At 36.3% G+C, this 24,125-nt stretch overlaps 1 protein-coding gene across 1 annotated transcript in view; it reads left to right on the top strand.

The window, feature by feature from the left end:
* Positions 1-24,125, top strand: part of net1 (neuroepithelial cell transforming 1) — an 82,266-nt gene that overhangs the window by 22,989 nt on the left and 35,152 nt on the right. The window contains exons 2-3 of the mRNA XM_028814296.2: positions 1,766-1,832; positions 19,040-19,099. Of these exons, the coding sequence (XP_028670129.1) occupies positions 1,766-1,832; positions 19,040-19,099 (127 nt within the window). The remainder of the gene's footprint in view (positions 1-1,765; positions 1,833-19,039; positions 19,100-24,125) is intronic.

Raw genomic sequence — 24,125 nt, 5'->3', positions numbered from 1 at the left:
AATGATCTCCTAGAAAAATGGTCAAAAATTCCCATAAACACACTCCTAAACCTTGTGGAAAGCCTTCCCAGAACAGTTGAAGCTGTTATAGCTGCAAAGGATGGGCCAACTCCGTATTAAAGCTTATGTATTAAGAATGGGATGTCATTAGTTCTTCTGTGTAAAGGCAGGCGTCCCAATACTTTTGGCAATGTAATGTATGTTCATAAGCAGACCCTACAATTTGCTTTTGTCATAAGTTAGGCTTCAGCCTTGTTGCACTGATTTCAATGATGCACAATATGAATGTTGATATTGTAGATGTTTGTCAAATATATGACATCTTGCATCATAAGGAATAAACATACTTCATAATGGCATGGAAGTGGATTCTTTGGTTTATTACTACTAACACATTTTTCAAGTATAAAATGGCATGCTTAACAATATCATCTTACTCATGTTGTTTTCAATCACTCTTGTTTTTTTGTTTTACATCAGTCGTGAAATATGAGGTGTGCTGAGTAAAATATGCTAGCAGAGCAGCTGTTGCAAGTTGTCAATTTAAACCACTATTTTAGTTTAACAACTACCTCATCCTTTGACAAATACCAACCAGGGTGATGTATAAAAATTTTAACACTGTCTGCAGATGGGTAAATCAGTACTTCAGCATTTGTTTAAGCAATTAAGATTCAGTAAACAAATGCAAGAATCAAAAATCTTTAGGATAAGGTATCCATCATTTTAATGCTGTATTGTTGCTGCAAAAAATTCTTTGTCAATTGTTTAATATGAAATTAACATAATATTGTTACACTATCAAGTTAAAATGATTTTATTTCATTTTCTGAATTATCTATGTTGAAATGTGAAGTGTTTTCAGTAAAAACACTGGCTACTTCTTAAAATCAAAGAAATCCCTTCCAGTGTTATTAACGAGTATGTCTAATTCATGAACAGAACCATTGCATTTTCGATATATTATTACAACTTAGGTACTGAAATTTTATTGAGTATAATATTTGTTTTTAATACATTTATCCTATTTGTACCATTCCTTTCAACTAAAACTTATGCTTGAGTTATGTGTTTTTTAAATTGTATTTTTGAAGTTTATTTTTGTGCCTTGTAACAGTTTAGACAAGTCTTTGACTGTACTTCTTTATTTTGCCCTAATTACCTTGTATAATGCTGTGTGTTTATGATATGTCTAAGAGGAAGAAAAAATCTGCACCAAATCTACTATATAAAGCAAAATGTATACTCCTGTAAAGAGTAAAATTCCACATACTGTATTTTAAAAGAGATATACTAGATAATACTTGTAGATTTTTTAGGATTTATCAAATTTGCTCTAAATTACAAAATATCCAGTAGAGTCAGTGAAATGTCGAATGTTACAACAATATAACTGTTAAGGAACAGGTTTAATTATTACAAAAAAACTTTTTTAATAATATTCCTTGTATTGTTCATGAAATTTTTCAGATTTATATAGCAAATTTACTCTATGTGAAAGAAAATATTTTATGAGCAGGCCGTTTACACAAGTGCATAGCTTGCTAAATACACAGACCACAGTGACACACTGAATATTATTAATCTTCACTGCTACCTACAATCTTTTTCTATAGTTTGTATGGTTATGAATTCACTGGTTAGTGTTGCTCATATTGTTGTAGTTGAATAATGAAGTATTTTGAAACCCGCCTTTTACAGTAGCTATGTTTAATTGAAAGGCTAAAAATTGATTAAAAAATGTAATAAGGAATTCTCATTTCAGGCCACCTCTTCGAAGAGGAAGTTCCTTTACTTTTTTAACACCAGGATCAAACTGGGATTTTACTTTGGTGAGTTTAATTGGTTTCTTTGTTACTAGAAAAAATGTAACATTTTGTTTTCCTTCTTTTTAGAACAAGGTTAACAATTTTAATATAGCTATTCAGTAATTTATGAATATCATAAAACCCAATATCTGGAAGTTCATCTCCTCTAAATGTATTAGTAGAGTGGATATTTCGATATTATCATTTAATTTATTTGTTGGCAATGGACATTAAGTTTAACAATGCTCTTCAATATCCAATACCATTTACCTGTATCACTTAGTAAACTACATTGGTTTTCTTTGGAATATTTCAAATTGCACTGTAAAAATCTGTACTGTAATAGGTACCGTGTAGCTGCTGCCCACCAACTCCAAGGAGTACAGTTTACATTAGCAACTCATATGTGCTGAGTTTGCACATACTCCTTATGACAGTATCAGGTTTCTATGTTCGCTCTGATTTTCAACCAAATGCAAAAGATGTAAATGTGAGGTTAAATTTTGACTGTATATTAACCACATAGGAGTGAGTGTGTTGGGTGTCAAGGAGTGATATGCTGCAGTGGACTGACATCCTCCTTAGATTGAACCCGGTAACAGTCTTGCTAGGATGGACATCTGTCCTCCGTGTCCTTGTAAGGGAATAAATAAGTTCAGAAATGAAAGGGATTTTTTCTTTTTACTGTAAAAAATGGTAACATTGCTATTTTACTCGGAAATCAGCAGTTTCTAAGTTAATCGTTTTAATAAGGCAGAAAATAAAAGTTAATTTACATGAATAAATGATTGTGATTAGATTTATTCTGTTTGTATAGTATGCTTGAATACGTACATAATGTGTTTAGGAAAAAACATTCATAATGTACATATTTGTGTGGAAAGCACAACACAATGACAACTATTTTTTTTTAGCAGGGTGAAGTTTGCATGTTCTCCCTGAATTTTATTTTCCTCTCACATCCCAAAGACGTGTGTTAAGTTAGTTTTTTCTTGGTCTCAACGAGTGTAGGTCTGTTAGTGATTCTACCCTGCAATGTACTGACATTACATCCAGAGTTGGTAAATGGCTTTCCAGTTAAAATGTGGGTTTCTATCGACATGGTACTCTAAAAATTAGAATTGGAAAATAGCTGGAAATGTATTTGTGTTTACAGAAAATTAAAATGGAAACTTCGTTGGCAAGTGAAAACAATGCAGATGCTCCTAACTCAACACACATCCTAACTTTAGGCTTTCTGCCTGTGTCTGCTTTTTTTGCCCGTGTCCAGCTGGCTCCCTTTCAAAAAAGAAAGAAAGCAGGCCAAATACCTTTCACATATTTTTGTGATTGGATGGAGGAGATTTGATAGGTTGGTTCATCAATAAAGGTTATATTTTTTGGTTACATAAGACGGCTTTTACATAACATCTTCCATTGTAGTCAATTTTTTGTTTTGTTATGGTGATAAGATCCACCTGGGGAGAAGAATAATTTCTCTCCCCGACCCCCATAATGTGAGTTGAGCCCTAATAAGGAATTTTGGCAGACTTGTGTTAGTTAGGAGCACAGACATGCAAGAAATAAATATAAAAAGCAAAAAGTGAACTAAGCCTTTTAATTTAGGAATTTAACTGGATGTTTAGGCTATGCTTATTCTTATACTGCATAGATTTGTCTGCATACATTGCACTCAGAAGTGCAGGTGTTTCCATCCTTATTTAAAAAACATTCATGTGAGCCATTCTTCTTAGTTTTTCATTTTGTTAGTACTAATGGTCCATCCATTCATTTTATTTCTATAATACTTTATGTTATGGTCATAGGGATATAGAGTCTATTGCTTCAAAAAAACAGCAAATTTATTTGCAGTGACATTTATACACAAAATCCCCCTAACAATCAAACAGGGCCATTTAAGAGTCACCAATTATACTAAAATCATTTGTACTGTGAGTGAATTTCAGACTGCCTAGAGGAAATGTGTAAACACAGGTACAATATGCAAACTGCAAAACGGAACCCTGTAGGTGAGTCCTATCTGGGATCTACATGCTCTAAGGCAAGAGCCCTGTAAAAGTATTGTAGTGCATGTTCAGCATTTTTGCATATCTGGTGTATTTGAGATTAAAGGGTTATCTGGAATTACATGTTTAAAACCTATTGTGGGACACCTTCATACTACTCATAAAAGTTGTGTAGATCTACAATATAGCATTAAATCATATGACTAATTTTCTTTGCCAAAGCATGCAACAAGTTTATGTTGGATTAAAATCTAGATTACTTCCATAGAGCTCATAGGCAGCTACTAAGAATTAAGTTGTGTATTGCTGGCAGAAGAAGAGACACAGTGCACACAGAGGCAAATGTGTGACAACTTTCTGCAAAATCAAGGCAAGTTTTAAACAAGCTCGCTATTTGTCTAGTTTACACCAACGATGAAATTAGCTCCTCTGTTTTGACAATATAAAAATAAAACATTTAGTGTTTCAATGCTTCAATGCACAAGCACATCTCCCTATAAATATGGTATGTACTGTGTTAACAGAAACATGTAATCACAGAGATGAGCAAAACGATGTACTTCATTGCTGAATATGAATATGCAAATGCTAAATTTGTGTGATTTGTGTTTTTTGAAGGCAAACTAATGTTCATGATTATAACTCCTAAAATGTGATGAACATACAGTAGTAAAAATGTATATGTCATATATGTGAATTGTTAAAATTAAATAATTACAAGTAACGTTAGTTTAGTTAATGTTCTAATTCTGTATTTGTACCCAGGCAATAGCAATCACAATCACTCATACAATACTTTAAAAACCGCACAACAAAAACATTTTTTTACAAGCATTTAGATGAATGTAAAACTGATATCATTGATTTTACACATTAAGCCTTAAACTTTGGAAAAATGTAAAATAGGAGGGATAGATTTAGACAACTAAAACATTGGAACTTTGTGATATTTGAAATTTGAATTAATTTGACTCATCCATTAAATATTACTCTTTAGTAAGTTTTTTTTTAAATCTGGCTAAAGATGCAAATATTAATCTTACAATAACATATGTTACAAACCAAAGTGATTCTCTGACAAATATCCTGAATTATCTTGGAATTCAGTAATTCTGCTGTACAGATATAATAATGTTTGAATTTTCATTTTAGCATTAATTTTGCAGTATTTTTCAGTTACTGAAAAGAAAATCTTGAAGAGTAAATTTAAATATGCATATGTACAATGATACTATAATTTCTGTTTTATATATAGAGAGCAAGAGAGTATTATTCAGCATCATTATACAAATAAATGCAGATTTGGTATTTTGAAAACTATTGTTGTATAAGTGAATATTATCAGTAACAACAAAATAATTAAAAATAAAGATGCCATTCATGCAATGATTTTTTAGTTTTACAGGATTCTGTTGTGGTTATGGAAGAAAAGCAAAATTTGTGGAGCTTATGAACTCTTATGTGTTTTTTTTAAAAGTCAAGTGCACAATATTCTCGCATAATTGAGCCATAATGGACAGGCTCTCTGTCCAGGAATCACTCCTTCTTTACATGTTCATATGCCCATCTGAGTTTGATACATTCTGCAGATGTTTTTTTTTTTTTTTTGTTGTTGAGGCTGAGTGAGAGATAGCTCAGCTGATCCATATTACTAAACGAGAATGGTAAACCGGATATGGACGCAGGGACCTGCCCGTGGACGCAAAAGACATAGTGCGCAAGTGCCACACAAAGCCCCCCCCCCCCCCCCGAGTGAAACGGGAGAGACTACGCACGTGCGCAGGAGCCACACAAAGCCACCACCCCCCGCACCAGAGCAAAACGGGAGAGACTACGAACCGTCAGAGTAGGAAACAAAGTAAAACGTCATAAAGAGGTTAAAGAACAGGGACAAACACATGGAGAGCAGGTTACAGAACAAAGCCCCCCTCCCCAGAGTAAAACGACAGAGACTACGAACCGTCTGACATACCGCAAGCAGGATAAAGCGAGGTCAGAAATAAAACACAGAGTAGGAAACAAAGTAAAACTTTATAAAGGGATTAAAGAACGGGGACGAACACATGGAGAGCGGGTTACAGATGATGAAAACTGGAATGCAACAGCTTCAAAAAAACCTAGGCACGAAACACATGCACACCGAGATACAGAATATAAAGGCAGAAACAACGACAGTTAAACGTCCACACCACACAGCGGAGGCGGACCCGGAAGGTTCAGGCGCCTACATTGTGCGTCGGAAGGCGCGGTATAGTACAAAAGGAAAAGGCGCCTACACAGCATGGTAAAAACCGACATAATACGGAAGGCGCAGGCGTCGCCGCCATATTGTGAGTGGCACTAATGCGTGGTGAAGCCGCAGGAGGAGACATAGTAAAACAAGAGGAGTCAACACCCCGCCCCAGAGTGAAACGGGACACACTACGGAGTCCACAAAGATTCATACATCAAACCCGAGATGGTACGGACACGCATCTGAAACCGCGGAAGCAAAACTGTCTCGGCTCCAAAACCAAACAGCTCAACAACTAACACAGCTTCAACACCGAGCCCGCGTAGACAGATCTAATGAATGTGGACGCCTACAACGCGCATCTCAAACTGCGTAGGCAAAGCAGGCACGGATTCAACACGACACAACTCGAGTGACCGAGATACAAACACGCGCCTGCCTGGATATAATTAATGAACGCAGGCGCCTACAATGTGCATCTGAAATGCCGCAGACCAGGCAGGCACTGCTCCAAAAAGAAAGAGCTCGACTAAACGAGATACGAAGTGAAATGGGAAACACTACAGAGTCCGCAGTGCACCACAATGCACCGCATAATAGTTCGGAAACAGCTTCGTAGTAACAGTGGGGAGACCCAGAGTGACACGGGCGAACACTCCGTATTAAACATACGTCATCCTCACACGTCCAAACTATACAGCATAGGTGAATCACATTACAGTGATGCATTATTAACAGTACGATAAAAATCACAGTATCGCAAACAAATGAAAATTATTACTCGAAAAAGGGAAAATATATTCACCACGGACCAGGTGTCATTGAAACAAAAGCAGAATAAAGCAAGATCAGAAATGAAAGACAGAGTAGAAAGCAAAGTAAAACGTCATAAACAGGTTAAACGAGGGGGCCAAACACATGGACAGCAGGTTATAGATAATGAAGACCGGAATTCAAAAGCTTCAAAAACAAAAGCTTGACTGACCGAGATACAAACTGAAACGGGAAACACTACGGGGTCCGCAGTAGTCCACAATGCACCGCATAATAGTACGGACGGAGCTCCGTATTAACAGTGGGGGGCCCCAGAGTGACACGGTCGAACGCTCCGTATTAAACGTGCGTCATCCTCACACGTGGCTGCCCAGCGGGCACGGGTTCAAAATGCCGGGGGTAGGCGAGCGAAGCGAGCAGGGGGCGGAGCCCCCTTGTATAATCAGAAACCACTCTACTTAAGTTTTAAGAGGCTGTACCTGGGAATTCTCCTTTTGCTCACAGCATAAGCCATGTGGTCAATAAAACACTCATGTACTCACCCAAATGTGACTAATTCATTGTTACCAGTCTACCAACTGAACATGATAGCCATCAGGCTACTTATATATTAAGTGTGATGCAATAATGGTCTTTCACCATAAGGTCCATGTTTGACTAGTAATATTTGCTGAACATGGCACTGGAGCGTGATACATTAGTCAGACATACAAGTTTTATACTCTTTGTGTGTGACAGAAAACTTGAATTTGAAGTTAAAATGTAGCATTCTTTTATCAATATGATTTATTTACTGACGGAATTTCCAATTAGAAACTGCAGACCTGTATGAACAGTCTCAAACACTGGAGAGGTCCGGGCTAAGTAGTTCTGTTGGTGGGTGCATTTTCGAGCTGGAGGGCAGGGGAATTTAGACAAGATATCCCCAACCCCCCAAATTACTACTGATATGTTCTTACTATATTGTGCATGACTATTTTCCTTAGGTTCTTTCTGCAGAGGTAAGATGTTTTCATTTAGTACTCATCTTGTTAATGCATTATATTCTGCAACATATCTCTTATTTCAAAATATGTAGTTTAAGTGAGGAGTACTGGTGATGGCAAGTTGGAGGTGTGAGTGCACCCCCATCATCATGCATGCTAATCTTTAATTGACATAAATTTATTTTGAACTCCCAAGTGCTGTCTGGTGGTTTAGGCAGTTGCAGCATTCTGCAATTAAAAAAAAAAAATGCAGTTGTTTTGCCAAGGTGCTCTTAAGGTACCGAGGATTGGCACAGATTAGTGTGTTTAGTGTACTTTGTGAAAGTCCAATATGCATACTGCCTTCATTAAAATATAAACTCTTTTTTACCATAAGCAATATAAAAATAGAGACCTTAGTTTCCATGACTTTTAATTTTGTGGTGACAATTGGTATCTGTTTCACAATATAAAAATTTGATTACCATATTTAACCAAATGTTGTCAGAAATGCACAAAAATAAATTTCTTATTCTCAAACAAATACAAATTCTATGTCAGAATGACACATAACAACGTTTCACAGTTATTCTTGGTTTTCCATTACAATAATTTTAACTTTATTTATAAAACCTGGAACAGTAACACCAAAGAAAGTAATTCTGTCTAGCATGTACTGTATTACTGTAACAGTATGTGGATATTTTAATTATCATCGTCATATCCAGTCAAATTGCTTTAAAGGAAGTAACCATTAAGTTTCTTATCTTTTGTTTAGCCAACAGTTGTACTTTTGGTAAGAGATACTATTAAAGGACAAGGGATGGGCTGGGTTATGTGTGTTGACTTTTCTAGTAAATTCAATTAGCTCAGCTTCTTATTTGATACACTTCTAGTGGATTTAACATGATTGTTCTCCATCCATTCATTTTCTGTAAAGTTTTTTTTTTTTGGATATTTGGGCATAAATCGTGAGCAAATAATATTATAACAGGTAGTTTAATGTGCTGTCAGTCCGTCAGAGCTTTTCTTTTAAAAAGGGAAAAATCTTTCAAAAGTGAAACATTTTTATTTACTTCTCGCAATAAGTTTTTAACAGCACCTTATTTGTGAAGTTTTCACTAGCAGTGGATTACTGCTTGTGTCTTCACATTAATAGTACTAGTATAGAGTAATTCATTTGCAACATATTATTAGAATGTGGTTACTGTTACAGTAAGGCATGTTATGATTCTTTTGGATAAGTGACTATTTGGCACAGTACAACAAGGGCATGTTTCTTGTTACATTATCCTTACATTCCTTTTGATTATTTACGTCACCTGGTACATAAAACAATTCCTGGCAGCCACCATGACTTGCTCACCAAGCGACTTGGCTATATAATGTTAGCTTTAATGATAAGCAGTAATATGGCAAGTAGCACTGTGATCATTGGAATCAAACAAAGACTGGAATGGAGTCTAATCTTTTACCGAAATTCATCTTATGCATACTGTTTATAATATATACCATATGTATTGTTGAATATCCTGAAGGCTACATCTGGGACTAAGTTTAAAAGTTAAAGTGTACAGTGGCATGCATCTGATCAAAGTTATTTTAAGCGGTCATTTATACATGTTATTTCAGAGACGATCCTAATTCAAGAACAACATAGTTCAATTATGCCATTAGTGTCATTTTAGATCTTTGGTGATTTATAGAGTATCAGAAAATGGCATCAAAATATGTTCTGAAGTGTTCAGGTTAAGACTCTCCTAGCCAAGCAGTGGATAATGCTCAGTACTCACTTGGTTTAGGTATAACATCCATCCATCCATTTTCCAACCCGCTGAATCCGAACACAGGGTCACGGGGGTCTGCTGGAGCCAATCCCAGCCAACATAGGGCACAAGGCAGGGAACCAATCCCGGGCAGGGTGCCAACCCACCGCAGGGACACACACAAACACACCCACACACCAAGCACACACTAGGGCCAATTTAGAATCACCAATCCACCTAACCTGCATGTCTTTGGACTGTGGGAGGAAACCGGAGCGCCCGGAGGGAAACCCACGCAGACACGGGGAGAGACATGCAAACTCCACGCAGGGCAGACCCGGGAAGCGAACCCGGGTCTCCTAACTGCGAGGCAGCAGCGCTACCACTGCGCCACCGTGCCGCCCTTAGGTATAACATGTTTAATAAAATATTTCTGAAAATAACACATCAAAAGTTATTTTTAAAATGCAGAAATAGTTGTGGCCTGCATTTTTTTCACATTAAATTATAATTACAGAAGCTACTTCGTTATCTTGTGGATGCTGCAGCTTTTCAATCTATGACAGCCACCATTACATACAATACAACACAAGTGTAAATGCAAAGTTGTTTTTTTTTTTTTTTTCATTTTTTGTCAGCTGAATAGACAAAATAGATATGTGGGGCTTTGGGAGCAGTTAAGTAAGTCATAGAAGAGTTGCCAGCCCTGGCACCTGTGCCACTTTCTAAAAGTAAGTGGAGTGTCTGCTACAGCATGTGTGAAGTTGAGCCACTGTCCCCCTTCCAAATGCGTCAGATCTTTACCATCATGCTAAAATACTAAAGTTCTTGATGTCAATGAGGCATGTCACCTTCTTTTTACATTTTCTTGCTGGGTGATTACTAGCAGCCCGTTACCATTCTAACTACAGGTTAGTGGCTGCAGTGTGCTATGTAGATAAATGTGAGTGACCTCTAAACCCCATTTTGTTGTGTTTTCTGTGTGGTGTCTATCCAATATCTGTCTGCGATAAGGGCACTGGAGATGTTTTTTAATGCCAGGTATAAATGTAATCCTGCTAAACTATATACAGATGCAATCTATACTGTATATTTTAGTGACCTTTTCATGAGTGGAGGAAAGGAAGACATGTTGGTTGGCATACCTGTATATAGTCCCCCAAAAAGAAGCATTTATTAAGATGTGAGGAGAAAAGTGGGGATAGTGCAGAGATGTACAGGTCAGAAGAAGCAACGTTGTGAACTATGTACAGTCTCCTCCACTGTTCTGGCTGTGGTGATGCCTAAACTGAGCAGCATTGATATTTTAGCTGACCAAATCATGCCACCACTCGCAGCTTTTCTTGGACTTGGACACGCCACTTACTCCTTTGCTTTCTCTCAGCTCTTGGTGATGCAACACCTGTGCACACAGCTGCTGCATCTGACACCCGCACTCGACCTCCAAATAGTGCTCTTGTTCACCTCCCTCTTTCTTCTTATTCTCCATCCTTCTGTCCTTATACTCTTCAACTTACTCACCAGGCACATGAGATCCACTTTCTTTTTCTGTCAAGGAGTCTTCTTTCCTTTGCTCGTCAGTACACTCCTTTGGTTAATGCTGATGTTCATGCACTCTGCCCTACTGGTGCCCTTTATTTTAGCCAGCATCCCCAAGCAGCCAACTGCTGTTTCTCTTCAGGCACCATCTCAGCACTATTTTATGTAATTTTAAATATATTCTGAATAGTGTGAGCTTCGAAAAAATTACTGCATAATTTTGTATCCACTTGTTTTTCTAAGTGGCTAATATTTTTGTGCTGAACAGCTAAAGAAAGATGATTGCAGTAACAGAGCAATCATCTTATATACTGTATATGTACTGCAGTACCTGGGATGGAAAGAAGGGCTTAGTCTCTAGTGGTAATGAAAATATGGCTTGACTACAGAAGGTAAACATTCCCAGCAAATAAGATGGCTTGACAGCCCAATGTGTAACAGCATCAAGAAAAACATGCAGTATGGTTAAAAAAAAGTGTAACCTTCTTGAAATGTCCACAATTTGCCCTACATGAGCACTTTTTCAGTAAAATGTGCCCAAAAATGCCTGAAGCTTTGAAGTGTGCATTTTTTGGCAGCACAATAAAGTAGAAATGCTTAACACTGGCAAAGCTGGGAAAGCTTTCTGGAAAGGTAAAGAATGAATTTTTATAAATCTGTCATTCAGTAAAGAACTTTGGCAGCTTTAGGAAGAAGGTGATAAAGTTCAAAAGGGGAAGAAAAGCAATTACTCTGTTTGACTTGAGCTGGCAAGATTTAACAGTTATTTATCATTCCTTTCATATTTCTTTAAATGTGGTAAGTGCACTCAGCATCTTCATTTGTATTCTCACTTTATATGTTCATTGCATACTGTTTATCGCAAAAAGCCTTTTTACCTCCTACTTTTTCCTCAAAAGCAACCTGAGCTATATATGGACAGCCAGTCGTTTAATTTTCATGCTGCCATAGTTGAAAACCTTTGCCAGGTTAAGCTTATTTGAAAATATTTTGCATTTTTTCCTCAAATGGAGGATTTCAGCTTAAAGCTACAGTATGTCAAATTTTCCAGTGATTTTCAGTCGTAGCTTTCATTTACATAAACTTAGTGAGTTGGAGGCAGTTAATGGCACACTCCTGCGAAAGCAGTCACTTAATGTGACATACCCAGTGACTCACTCTAATAAAATCAAATAGGCTAGAAATTAGTCTTTAGTCATATGGGTGGGCTCTTTGTATATGAGTTCTGATAACTGAATGTTTATGCATTTAATGCAACAAGGAATATGGAACACAGGTATTTTGTACCTCATAAACAGAAGAGAAGCTCATCTATCTGATGCCTTTGTAGCAACCGCACAATACGGATACGCGATTCCTAGACTTCACCACCCGTACAGGGGGTGGACGATGTTTGAAAGCATAAGAGCACAACCATATTCGGTCCTCGTCCCCTCTTGCCACGATCCCCTTCTTAACAATTTGCAGCAATAAAACACAACAGGAAATGGAACAGAAAAAATATATTAACAGGTGCTGCTACATAAACTTAACCGGTGCTTGAGTGCTCCTAAGTAAACCCCTTCCCCAGACGCCCTCCCTGGCGCCCCGTATACTAACCCCCGGTTTGACACAGACAAAGGAAAAAGAAAAATAAATAATGAGAAAAAACTGTTCTTTGATACGATTAGTTTCACTGAGTCCAAAGATATGGAAAACACGAAATCCTGCAGTTAGTTCCTCCTGGAAGCAGGAAACACAACTGTCCTTTAGCGGGACGGCTTCTCTGCGGACTATCACGAAATGAAATTCAGGAATCCGACTCACCAGAAGGGAGCACCCGGAGAACACCAGACCCTGGCCTCTTCTCGGGGATTCGTCCTTAAAATATTTCTTCGGGGTGGCCACCCATGAAAAGCAGATGTCCCTGGGTGAAGTAAAATCCTGAACAGTTCTAGAGCGTAGATAGTCGCTGCGATGCCTTGAAAATTGTGTCTTTGTTCTTCCTCCTTACTTTCTCCCTCTCTTCTTGTTCCGCCATTCCCCTTAAAAAGAGAAAGTTTCCCGCCGAAAATCCTTGCCCCTCTCGGTTGTCATGGCAACCATACGCCGGCATCAGGCAGCTGGAGAGTGTACTCGGGCGGGATCCTCCCAGAACGGGACGTCACCAATGGTGCCTGAAGGGCTATTTAAAATACCCTCCCAGTCAACATTAAGAAGTGACGGACAATTCAGAAGGCTAACCCGACTGTCCATTATGTAGCCTTGCTACACCTTGTGTTTTACATACCACAACAGAATAGGTAAAAAGGCATAAAAAGGGCAGACACTGCAGCTGAACTCACCATAGATGTTAATCCTTCTTCTTGTACAGCACTGGCTCCATCTGGCACTATGCTATTGGCTGTCAGAAAAAAAGGGGCAGCTATAATTGTACAAGCATGTCAGCACTCACTCAGTAAATGTGACATGGGCAGTGATTTTCACTCATTTACAATGATATGATCCAACAACAAGATCGGTTACCACATTTAATATACCACGCTACTAGAAGATTTTTAATGTGACTTTGGCTTTCTGTGTTTTTTCTTTGGATTGTTGTTTTAATTGTTATTTATATTAACATATCAGTACTGATACAACACAATAATCTTTGCACATCTTGATCTTAATTTGATTACTGGTTGATTCTGTGAAATATTTGAATGTTCTCCTTGGGTTTGTGTTTTGTCTAGAATTCCAGTTTTCTCAGCGTGTTCTAAAGCATAGTTGACATTTCAGTTGCCTTCTCTAATTCCTTGAGTTTCTGTGTCGGTGGGTGTGTGAATGAAGTGCCCTTAGTTTGAATTTTAACTGTAAACTCTTTCACACACAAACCCTCAAAACATTACTTGGTACCCATCCTAGGAATTTACTGTGATTTTGCTCTGCATGGTTACCATGATGAGTCATACATTTTTTTGGGGCTGACAATATGTACCGTTTCTGTGATCACAATCATCTCAGTTTTTGCTTAAAACAAACAAAAGTAAAAAAAAAAAAAAAAGAAGAAGAGTATCTGAATATCAGAAGCAATATGTGTTTATTTTCTAGTATTTTCCATAAAAATGCACACTGTGCTTGGATTATAAACATAACAAAAAGCTATTGATAAAAAATGAAACTTAATAGACTACAGTGCAATCTAGCTGGTACTGAAATCATATTCTGCCATATCTGAAAGTTGCAGTTTGCAGGAGTATTGCTATTGGTAATGAGGAGCCCCGGTACCTTTTCTTGACATACTCAAAGTATTATGTGTTTGTGTGTCAGAGAGAGGGTGTGCAGCATTGTTTATAATGTGTAGACACTACGGGTCACCGTTGCCCCTTAATCCTAACAGACAGACATGCAGGATACAGGGTAAAAGCACTGAGAAGTATTTTTAATTCTTTTTCTTCTCCAAAAGAGTACCCTAAGCACCACAGCCACAATAAACAGGCAAATAAACACCAGAAAGCACAATATTATTTGGTTTTCAGCAGTCCTTTATATATTATCCGACCCGGAAATGCTTCTGCTCTTCCGTCCATGTGACTTACCAGCATTTCCGGTTTAGATGGAGAAGTCAAGTTTTCTGTCAGCCTGGAAGTACTTCTGGATTTCTGTCCCCATGACTCGATTGTACTTCCGGGCTATGTAGAAAGTAGAAGTCCCCAGGTCCTCCTGCAGCGTCTCCAGGTGACACCCACGGTACCCAGCAGGGCTGTGAAGCCGAACTCCAGATCCCATGGTACCCTGTGGGAATCTGGGGCACCGTTATGCTGCAGGGAAATCCCCATCTAGCGTCTTGGGGGAGGCATTGTCCCAAAGTAGCTGCCTTCCCCCATCCTTCCACTCTTTGGGCGTCCCGTCCGGGTTGAGCTGCCAGCCGTCCATCACAAATGGCACTAAGTTTTGTTTTAATTCCTACCTTCACTACTGCCTCATGAGCCTAACTGGGCCTGCCCTTTTAATTAGCTTGTTGATTCCAATTGTCTGTCTTAAAGTGATGCTACCAACACCACACAGCATAGTAAATAGCATCAGCCATCACAGAGTTGTAGAAGATCTGAAGGATATTACTACCCAAATTAAAGCCTGCAGACTCTTTAAAATAAAAAGTTCCTCTGTGTTATGAGACCAGTCCAATCTGTCATTGATGTGGACCCCCAAGTACCTGTAGAAGTGCACCACCTCTACACTGATGCCCTAAATAGTGACCAGACTTTTTGGTGCAGCAAATGTCATTTACCAGTTCTTTGGATTTGCTAATGTTAAGTTGCAGACAATTCTGTTTGCACCAAGAAATAAAGTTCTCCACCTGACTCCTGTACTCTACTCATCGCTTGTATCAATACACCCAATAAGTGCAGAATCATCTGAGAATTTCTGCAAGGTACATGACCTGGTGTTATATTTATAGTCAGGTGTACAGAGTGAAGAAGAAAGGAGACAGGACTCCTTGTGGTGCTCCACTATTGCTTACATCCATATCAGAAACACAGACCTTGAATTTCACAATTTGCAGTCTGTCTGACAGATAATCCATTTTCCAGGATGCCATAGGCTCATCTACCTACATATTTCTGAGCTTTCCCAATAAGAGATTGCTGGGTGGTATGAGAGGCACTGGAATAAGCGAAAAACATCATCTTCACTGTGATGCCAGGTTTGTCCAAATGAGTATAAGCTATATGTAAAAATAGGCCTAGATGTTAAGTTTTTGGCATCCAAACTTTATTGCACCCAAGCCATGTTCTTTTTAAAATCTTGGAAATTCATATATTTGAATGTCATGACTTTTTGGGTAATATGTACGTTTTCTGTCTTCAAATTAAAGTTTGCATATTGTAATGAAATGAACTAAGTGAGCTTAATTCCAAGAAATGCACCATTCGTTGTTGACATAACCAGAAACCAAATAAATGGCAGTGTTCTTATGCCACTCCACCAAATGCTTGGCATTGCACATAGTGCTCTTAAGTTTGTGTGCAGCAACTCAGCCATGGAAGGCCATTTCATGAAGCTCCCAACACACAGTTTTTGTGCTGATGTGCTTCCAGAGGCAGTTTGGAACTCTGTTGTGAACAATGCAATGAAGCATAGCCACTTTTACGTGCCCCTGTACTTCAGCACTTAGCAGCCCAGTTCTGTGAATTTACATGGTCTACCACTTTATGTCTGAAATATTGTTGCACCTAAACTCTTCCACTTCACAATAATAGCACTTACAGTTTCCCAGGCAGATCTAGCTGAGAGGAAAGTACATTTATTGACTTGTGACAAAGGTGGCATTACCCTGTGTCCTGCATGTCACATTTAAGGCCATTGAGCTCTTCAGTACAAACTATTCTACTGCCAGTGTTTTAAATTGGAGGTGGCATAACTACGTACTTAATTTTATGCACCTATTAATAATGGGTGCATCTGAAACACATGAACTCAATAATGTGGAAGTGTGTGTTCACATACTTTTGGCCATATAGTATAGTTTCAAGTAAATTTCATTTGAATTGGTTCTAAAATACTTGCATATTCCATTTTGAATCTGCCAAACCATCTCACATGCCTAGTCTGCTTACATATATTGCCAGAAGAATATGCACAGTTTTATACATATGCTAAATAGAAATTGCTGATTTGTTATTCTGATGTTTGGTGGAGAATGACAGAAATAGCATCTGCATGCTATTGGCCAAAAATGTCTAATGCATATCCTATTAAGAATACAAAGAAAAAAATAATAATTATGTAGGCCGTAGAGGAATATCCCCATCCTTGACTAAATACTGTGTGTGTGTGTGTGTGTGTGTGTGTGTGTGTGTGTGTGTTAGGCCAAGAACATTAATATATTTGAATGCTAGGCTGGTGTTCTCTTCTCTACCATGGTACTGCTTCTGGTATACTGCACGTCACAAAGCCATTTGCCAAAAATAAATCTGTGTTCCCATTCAGTGTGGTTGTACCAGGTGTTGTAACAGGAAGTTCTTATGCTTGTCCGCTTCAAAGAATAATTTGAGGATGCCCCAGCATGGTCTACCGTGTTTTGTAGGTAGGTATCATTACTAGGGAGTTTTGCCCACCAAGGAGGGGGCAGCTGAAATATCCTGGAATGCAGCGCTCTATAGAATGATGGCAAACAAATGACCTCATGGAATGGTTTGCATCCCAATTTCTTTAAAAAGCTGAGTGGGTTTTCTGGAGCAGTTTGATTAGGTGCTCATCTTAGACACTATTTCCAGAAGATTGCAGTGATTTGACTGTTATCCACGGCTGCAGAGGTGACCCATTGTTAGGGTAGTCAAAGCACCCCCCCAATTATTGTTCTAAAAACTCAGTTAAGAGATGGGGATAATCCTGAAGCCAAGTGGGGACAATTAAAAAATAAAAAACATTTTAAAAAATAGATTAGTGATCTCAAGAATGAAACAAAAGTCTGTGTCTCTCAGTAAATAATGGCTTGCTCAGGGCATTTCAATTGCGTATTTCTGCCCTAGCGTGTTTTTTTTTTTTTTTGTTTTGTTTGCACATTGGTTTAATTTAAGTTCAGGGAACAGAGAGATGAAAAGTTAATGTTTGTGCTTATTGGTACATGCACAACAGTACAGTGACTATTCTGCTTGCATATTTAGGCCATTCAGAATAAATAAAAAAAGACAATAAAATTAATGTAAAATTAACAGAGGGCATTCAGGTTAATAATGCATCAGGTATTAATGCCATTTACAAAAGTCTGAATCTATATTGATTAGTTGGTTCCTGTGATTCTCCTGATATTCTTTGAAACACCTGTCTATGATTTGATGTACTAGTAAGTGACATTGACTGATACAGGTTGAACATTCCTAATATAAAATATCTGGTACCAGAAGTATTTTGGATATTTTTAGAGTTTAGAATATTTGCAAAAATCTTGGGAATGAGTCCCAAGTGAAAACATGAAATTTTTTAATGTTTCATATACACCTTTTACGCAAAGCCTAAAGGGAATTTTATACAATACCTTTCAAAACTTTGTGCATGAAACCATTTGTGCACAGTAGCAACAGCAGAATCATGTATCAGCTATTAAACAACAGCAACAGCAAACAACGCCAGGCTTTCAGTCTCCATCAGTAATGCTGTGCTTTGATAAAAGGTTACTGTGCATAGAAAATAAGCAAAGTACACAGTAAATAATGTACAGTATATCGGTCTGGCGGTCATGATGTTTGATAACATACTGGGGCCAACAGAGCATCAGAGCCTATGTTCACTCTAAGCATGATCCATACCGCACTTTTGAATCACCCCATTTGCCCATCCTCTGGTGCAACAGTTTGGAAGTGCCGCATTGCTACTATTGTGCCTTTCACCTTTAAGTAATGCAACCATGGCTCTCAGAGCACCACCGGGGACAGCAAATTTATAAGTCCAAACCTCTTCCTCCAATTGTCATTTGTGTGTTGGTGCGCCACTTGAAACTTACAGGGGGTAATTGAAGAAATCGGTTGTAAAAATTAGAGGGAACATTTTCCACTTGTGGCATCATATTGGCACTGAAACAGTTTCACATTTTGAAACATTTTGGAATTTCTGATTAGGGATGCTTAACTTTAGTAATAATTATAATGGAATAATGTACACCACCATTTTCCAGAAATCCTGCTTTTTGTATTGGTGGTGGTTTTCCATGAGAAGTTTGTTGTTGTTTTCTTTTACTGCTTCCTTTTTCCATTTTTTTTCCTTCTCTAATTGAAGTCCTACAGTATAAACATCTGTTCACAGAAATAAGAATAAAACAGTACAGTATGCTTATATACCCAGTTTAGCAATTTATGGTATATAGGTTGGAAGAAGGCTAACTGACAAAATAAATTACATTTAGTGTAATTTAAACATTAGTTTTCAACCATTTTAGGTTCTTTTTTTCTGTTCTCTTATTTTCCAAAATGTGATTGCTTTTCAGAAAAGAAAAAGAAGGGATAAAGATGATGATGTTGTTAGTCTATGCAGCTTTGATTTTAAGGTAAGAAGAGCTTCTTTTCCAATTGAAAAACATTCTGCTGCATTTCTCATAAGGAAATATATTGAACTGTGTTGTAAAATATGCAAAAAGTAAATGTCTTGGAATATTTTAAACTTTATTACGTGTATAACAGAATATTTCACTATGCTATGCAGTAAAATAAGGTTAAAGAAAAAAATATTGTTGCTTAATACACTGTGTTTCATTATTTTTTAAATGTGTTATGTTATTGTTTGTGTCAATATCCTATTAACATGATATAACAAAAAAAAGTTTGGATCCATGTTTATTTTTTAACAACTGAAAACTAAATATAGTCCTGTCCCTTGAATCACCTCCTGTGCCTCATCTTTTTTTTTTTTCTTCTTCTTAAAAGTTTACTCTTGTTTTTAATGCACTTGGTAGGCTGTGCTCACTACTTGGACTTAAGTATCGTTATTCTGCACTTAAGGGCATGGCTAAGGCATATATTTACTCTCATTAAAAATGTTACAGTATTTCTAAAAAATGGGAACATTTAGACATAAAAGGTTCAGTTCCAAACTCTTTCCTACATGACTCTCCAGTGGTAGACTATCCTAAAGTGCTGTAAATTATGAGATTTATAATACTGGGGTTTGAGGATTTTATGGAGTACAGGTGCAGGGTGTAATAGTATTGATGAATCAACAAGTTTCTGGCCTTGAGAGGGTAAAGAAGCATGGGAACTTATTTTTTTATACAAACTTTCCATATATGTTTTATCTATAAATATATAAACCACTAAAACTATATCGCGAAATATTTCTGTACACATGATTTTGTACAAGGTTCATTATTAAGGTATCACATTTCTTAGCAGCATTTCTTTTTCTTATCAGTTACTTTAGGCATGCTGAATTCAAACAGGTTTTTTTTTTTTTTTACCTGCAGACATGTTTACTGCACTACGAATACTGTTTGTAGCAACAAAACCGTTGATATTATGGAAACGTTTTAGCCAAGCCTTGACAAGTGGGTGTGTGCAGTACATTTTTAGGTAGAGAAACGGTTGTGCAAATGTTCCCTTCTCTGTAGTCTTTTGTAATATTTCAGTTTCTGTTTACAGTCATTGCTTCTAATATTAATATAACATCTACTGTGAACACTCCTTGCTTTTTTTTTTAAATATCTTATGCCTAAATGAAAACTTAATCTTACATTCTTGGTAAAACTTAACGGTTTACAGCCAAGTATTAGTTTTATAAAGGCTAGGGATTAGTTTTTGCCATATGCGTTTACCACTTGCTATATTTCTCTGGTAGTAAAAGAAAATAAAAGCTGTCATTGGGCTTTTTGCTATAATGTTGTGTGCCATTGTCCTTAAGTAAGCTTTTTGGTCTTTTATCACCAAATGGTAGCCTCTATTTGAAATTGTACCTTATGTTTCAAGTTATGTTTAAATCTAGACTTTATCTCATTTCTTAATTTATTTATCCAATTGATCAAGCATAAGTGGAGAATAAAAACAGACAATTTTTTTTTAACACCTTTTATCTGTCTGTGTCAGATGCAAGTATGATTGAGATTTCCCTGTTAAAGTGAGATATTGATCAATTATATAGTTTGTGAAAGAGTGGCAAGCTCCCATGCTCCCACTCTGGATTTAAGGCAGTAGACTCTTACATATTTAGTCTCCTGTGTAGCATTTACTAATTTAACGTACTGGTGCCTTTTCCTGTTTTGTTTCTTACATTTCATTGGCCCCTACATATTGAAACACTGATTTTTGTACATAGTAATATATCTCCTTTATAAAGTGTTTGAATCTTGGAAAGAAGTGATGTACACACTGGATGTAAAATCAGTTTTTTTATATTTGTATTTGAATGTCATTACAGGTGCATTTCAAAAAATTAGAATATTCTGAAAAAGGTCATTTGTTTTCATAATTTATTTCAAACGTTAACCCTTCATATATGCTATATTTATTAAATGTATAGTAAAATATTTCAAGCCTTTTTTTGTTTTAATGCTGACGATTATGGCAGATAGCTCACGAAAATCAGAAAATCACTGTAATAGTGCAGATCAAGTGTAGGTTTCACAAACATGGCCCTATGTCAGTCCACATTAGCAATGTAATAACTGTGTTTAAAGTGCAAATCTTTTAAACTAAAACTATAGATTGTTAATTTACTTTTTTTAAAGCTCACAGGGAATCTCAGTGTTCCAGTATATGTAAAGGTGAGATTGGCAACATTTATGAACACAAGCCTAGAACAGTATGCCAGCATAGTGAAAATTGTAGATGCAAATTACAGATAAAATTAGCTACTTTTGTAATGGTACTGATCAGTTTATAAATAGTGTTGTTTGCTAAACATCAGGTCACATTTACTGACAATTCATGATCAATGTCAACTAAGTTTCTTCTGAATTCATTTTGAATAGCCCACACTTGTATGATAGTTGACTGTATTCTCTGCACTTGGACATCTTCATTTTGTGCACCTGGAGCAGTTTAAATTCACCCCAAAGTGAAGTAAAAGTTATCTTATGTTGTGCCCTTTTATCTAATAGGGTTAGATATGGTGGCTGAGATGTGACACCATGATGGTGACCAGGTCTGAAGCTTTGCTGATAAATTATAGTTTCAGAAAAATATAAATTCAGTATAACCTGCAGATAATGTAGGTGTGAAGTTGTTTTTAGTCTAACATAAATAATGAGTACATACAATATTTGTTCACTTTTTGTTTACTGAGTGGCAGTTAAATTTTTTTTTTTTCTAGCAGTATTGGAAGCAAAGTGGAAAACAGTCAGTCACTCCTTCACACAGCTGCAATCATACATAAGGGGTTATATACTTTTATAACTAGTGATGAAAAGGGCATTAGAAAACCATTGGAAAAAAGAATAGAAGCAATGGAAAAAACAAACAGCAAATATATATATATATATATATATATATATATATATATATATGTATATATATATATATATATATATATATATGTATGTATATATATATATATATATATATATATATGTATATATATATATATATATATATATATATATATATATATATATATATATATATATATATATATATATATATATATCTCCTCCAGCATTTTTCCATACACAAGGAAAAATTTTTGAAAATGAGTGGGGAAAGCAAAATGTTTTGAATAAATATTTTATTAGTGTTTTACAAAAGACAAAATGAATGAAATACCTGAGGCAAAGGTAAAAAAAATAAGCTTTGTTTTTAAAGATTTTAAATAGAAGCGTTAAAAAATAAGCTGTGTTTTAAGTATTTTAAAATAGAAACACCTGGTGTGTTCTCACTCACTTAGGTATATTGAAAACCAAAAAATGGCATGGGCCTGATAAGTAACCGACCGTAGTGCTGAAGAAATAGGAAATTTATAAACCTTCAGTAAGCATAGTTTAGCAATGGACGTACATAATGATTTTAAAGTTGAACTGTGGACTCCATTTCACAAGAAAGGGTACAAAATGGTTTTCAGTAATTAATAATACCAAACCTTATTTCTGTCTCATATAATAAAATGTTCATTTATGAACTTGGACAATTGGAGTGTAAATTTTACTGTTATTCATAAAGGATTCAGTATTTAATGGGAAATTATTGGTGCCATTGGTAACATAATAAATCAGGTTGCAAAATTAATTGAAAAAGAGTACAAATATGAGGATACTGCTATAAATGGAATGAGGTAATAAGTTAAGACCCCCAGAGATATATTAATGGCATTGATTTAGAATTAATATGTCAACTTGTGAATTTGCTGATGACACAAGAATTGGAGAGAGAGAGTAAATACTAAAGAAGCAAAATACAAACATCAGGAGGATCAAAACAGTTTTCAGAATTTTGCAAATACATAAAACATACTTTCATATGCACTAGTATGAACTGCTAGTTATAGTACAGGTAAAAAGAAGATTATTCACACATCCACCAGGAAACCCACTCTGAAAACATTTCAGAGTATACAGTCATGTTGACACAATATTTTCTTTCTACCAGCATTGTGCAGAAGCAATTCTAATTGGCAGATAAGTATTACATTACAATGTAAAAACTGTTATACTCTACTGTATATAAACCATGGGAATATTAGAGCCGAATAGATGAAGTGGAGGCCCCCATGGCTTAAAAAAAACTAGTAATATTGAGAGAGTGTAGCCAGACAAGTATGTCTGGCTGAATAGTCTTCTTATTTGTTTAAAAAAAAAAAAAAACATTCTTATGGCCTTTCTGTATGGTAATGGCTGAGATGTGAAACAGGGCCTTACTGTGGATCAGACTGACTCGGTTTAAAAAGTTAATCTCAGCTGTTAAGGTGATCTTTTCCTTAATTGTTACCGTAGCATGTTTTCTAAATAAGCTGTTTCACAGCTAAGATATACTGTATTTTAAAATGTGTTTTCATCTACACATGGGCATTAGACCTTATATTTGGATTCTCACCCTCATCCATACGATTCTCCTCATATTTACATATCCCCACTCTATCTGAAGCACGTCCTTTTATCATCTCTATAGCCATTTTCCTTAGTTTATTTTTTTTTTTGCTGTTCATGTCATCAGTAAAATAGAAACACTATTTGCACTCAGTAATATCTGTATAAAAGGTGTTATTTCACTTTAATAACTCCTGAGTTTTTTTTTATTTCAATTAAATATCTATTATTTGATTAAATAAGTTAATGTATTATCTGGCCTTTCATAAAGGTACATAGCTTTTGGTGACATAAGGTTCACGATTTAGTAAATAGTATTTAACATTAGTCAACAATAATTTGCCTTCAACAAGGAATGATCAGCAGACTTATATTAAAAAAAAAATGTAAACTTCAAATATGAAGCTACATAAATGAAAAATAGACATTAAACATTATAGTGTTTATACTTAATTTAGGGAAATTTTGTTTTCTGTACAGTGGCATGGAATTAAAAAAGACAGTAAAAATGTGGGATAATCATTAGGAAATTATTCATACATCTGCTGGAATATGCATAATATTCTTA

The sequence above is a fragment of the Erpetoichthys calabaricus genome, chromosome 1, assembly GCF_900747795.2.
Source record: "Erpetoichthys calabaricus chromosome 1, fErpCal1.3, whole genome shotgun sequence".
In the NCBI taxonomy this organism is placed as follows: Eukaryota; Metazoa; Chordata; class Cladistia; order Polypteriformes; family Polypteridae; genus Erpetoichthys; species Erpetoichthys calabaricus.
Note: the sequence above shows the minus strand (reverse complement) of the source record. Positions and strands in the feature narration are given on the sequence as shown.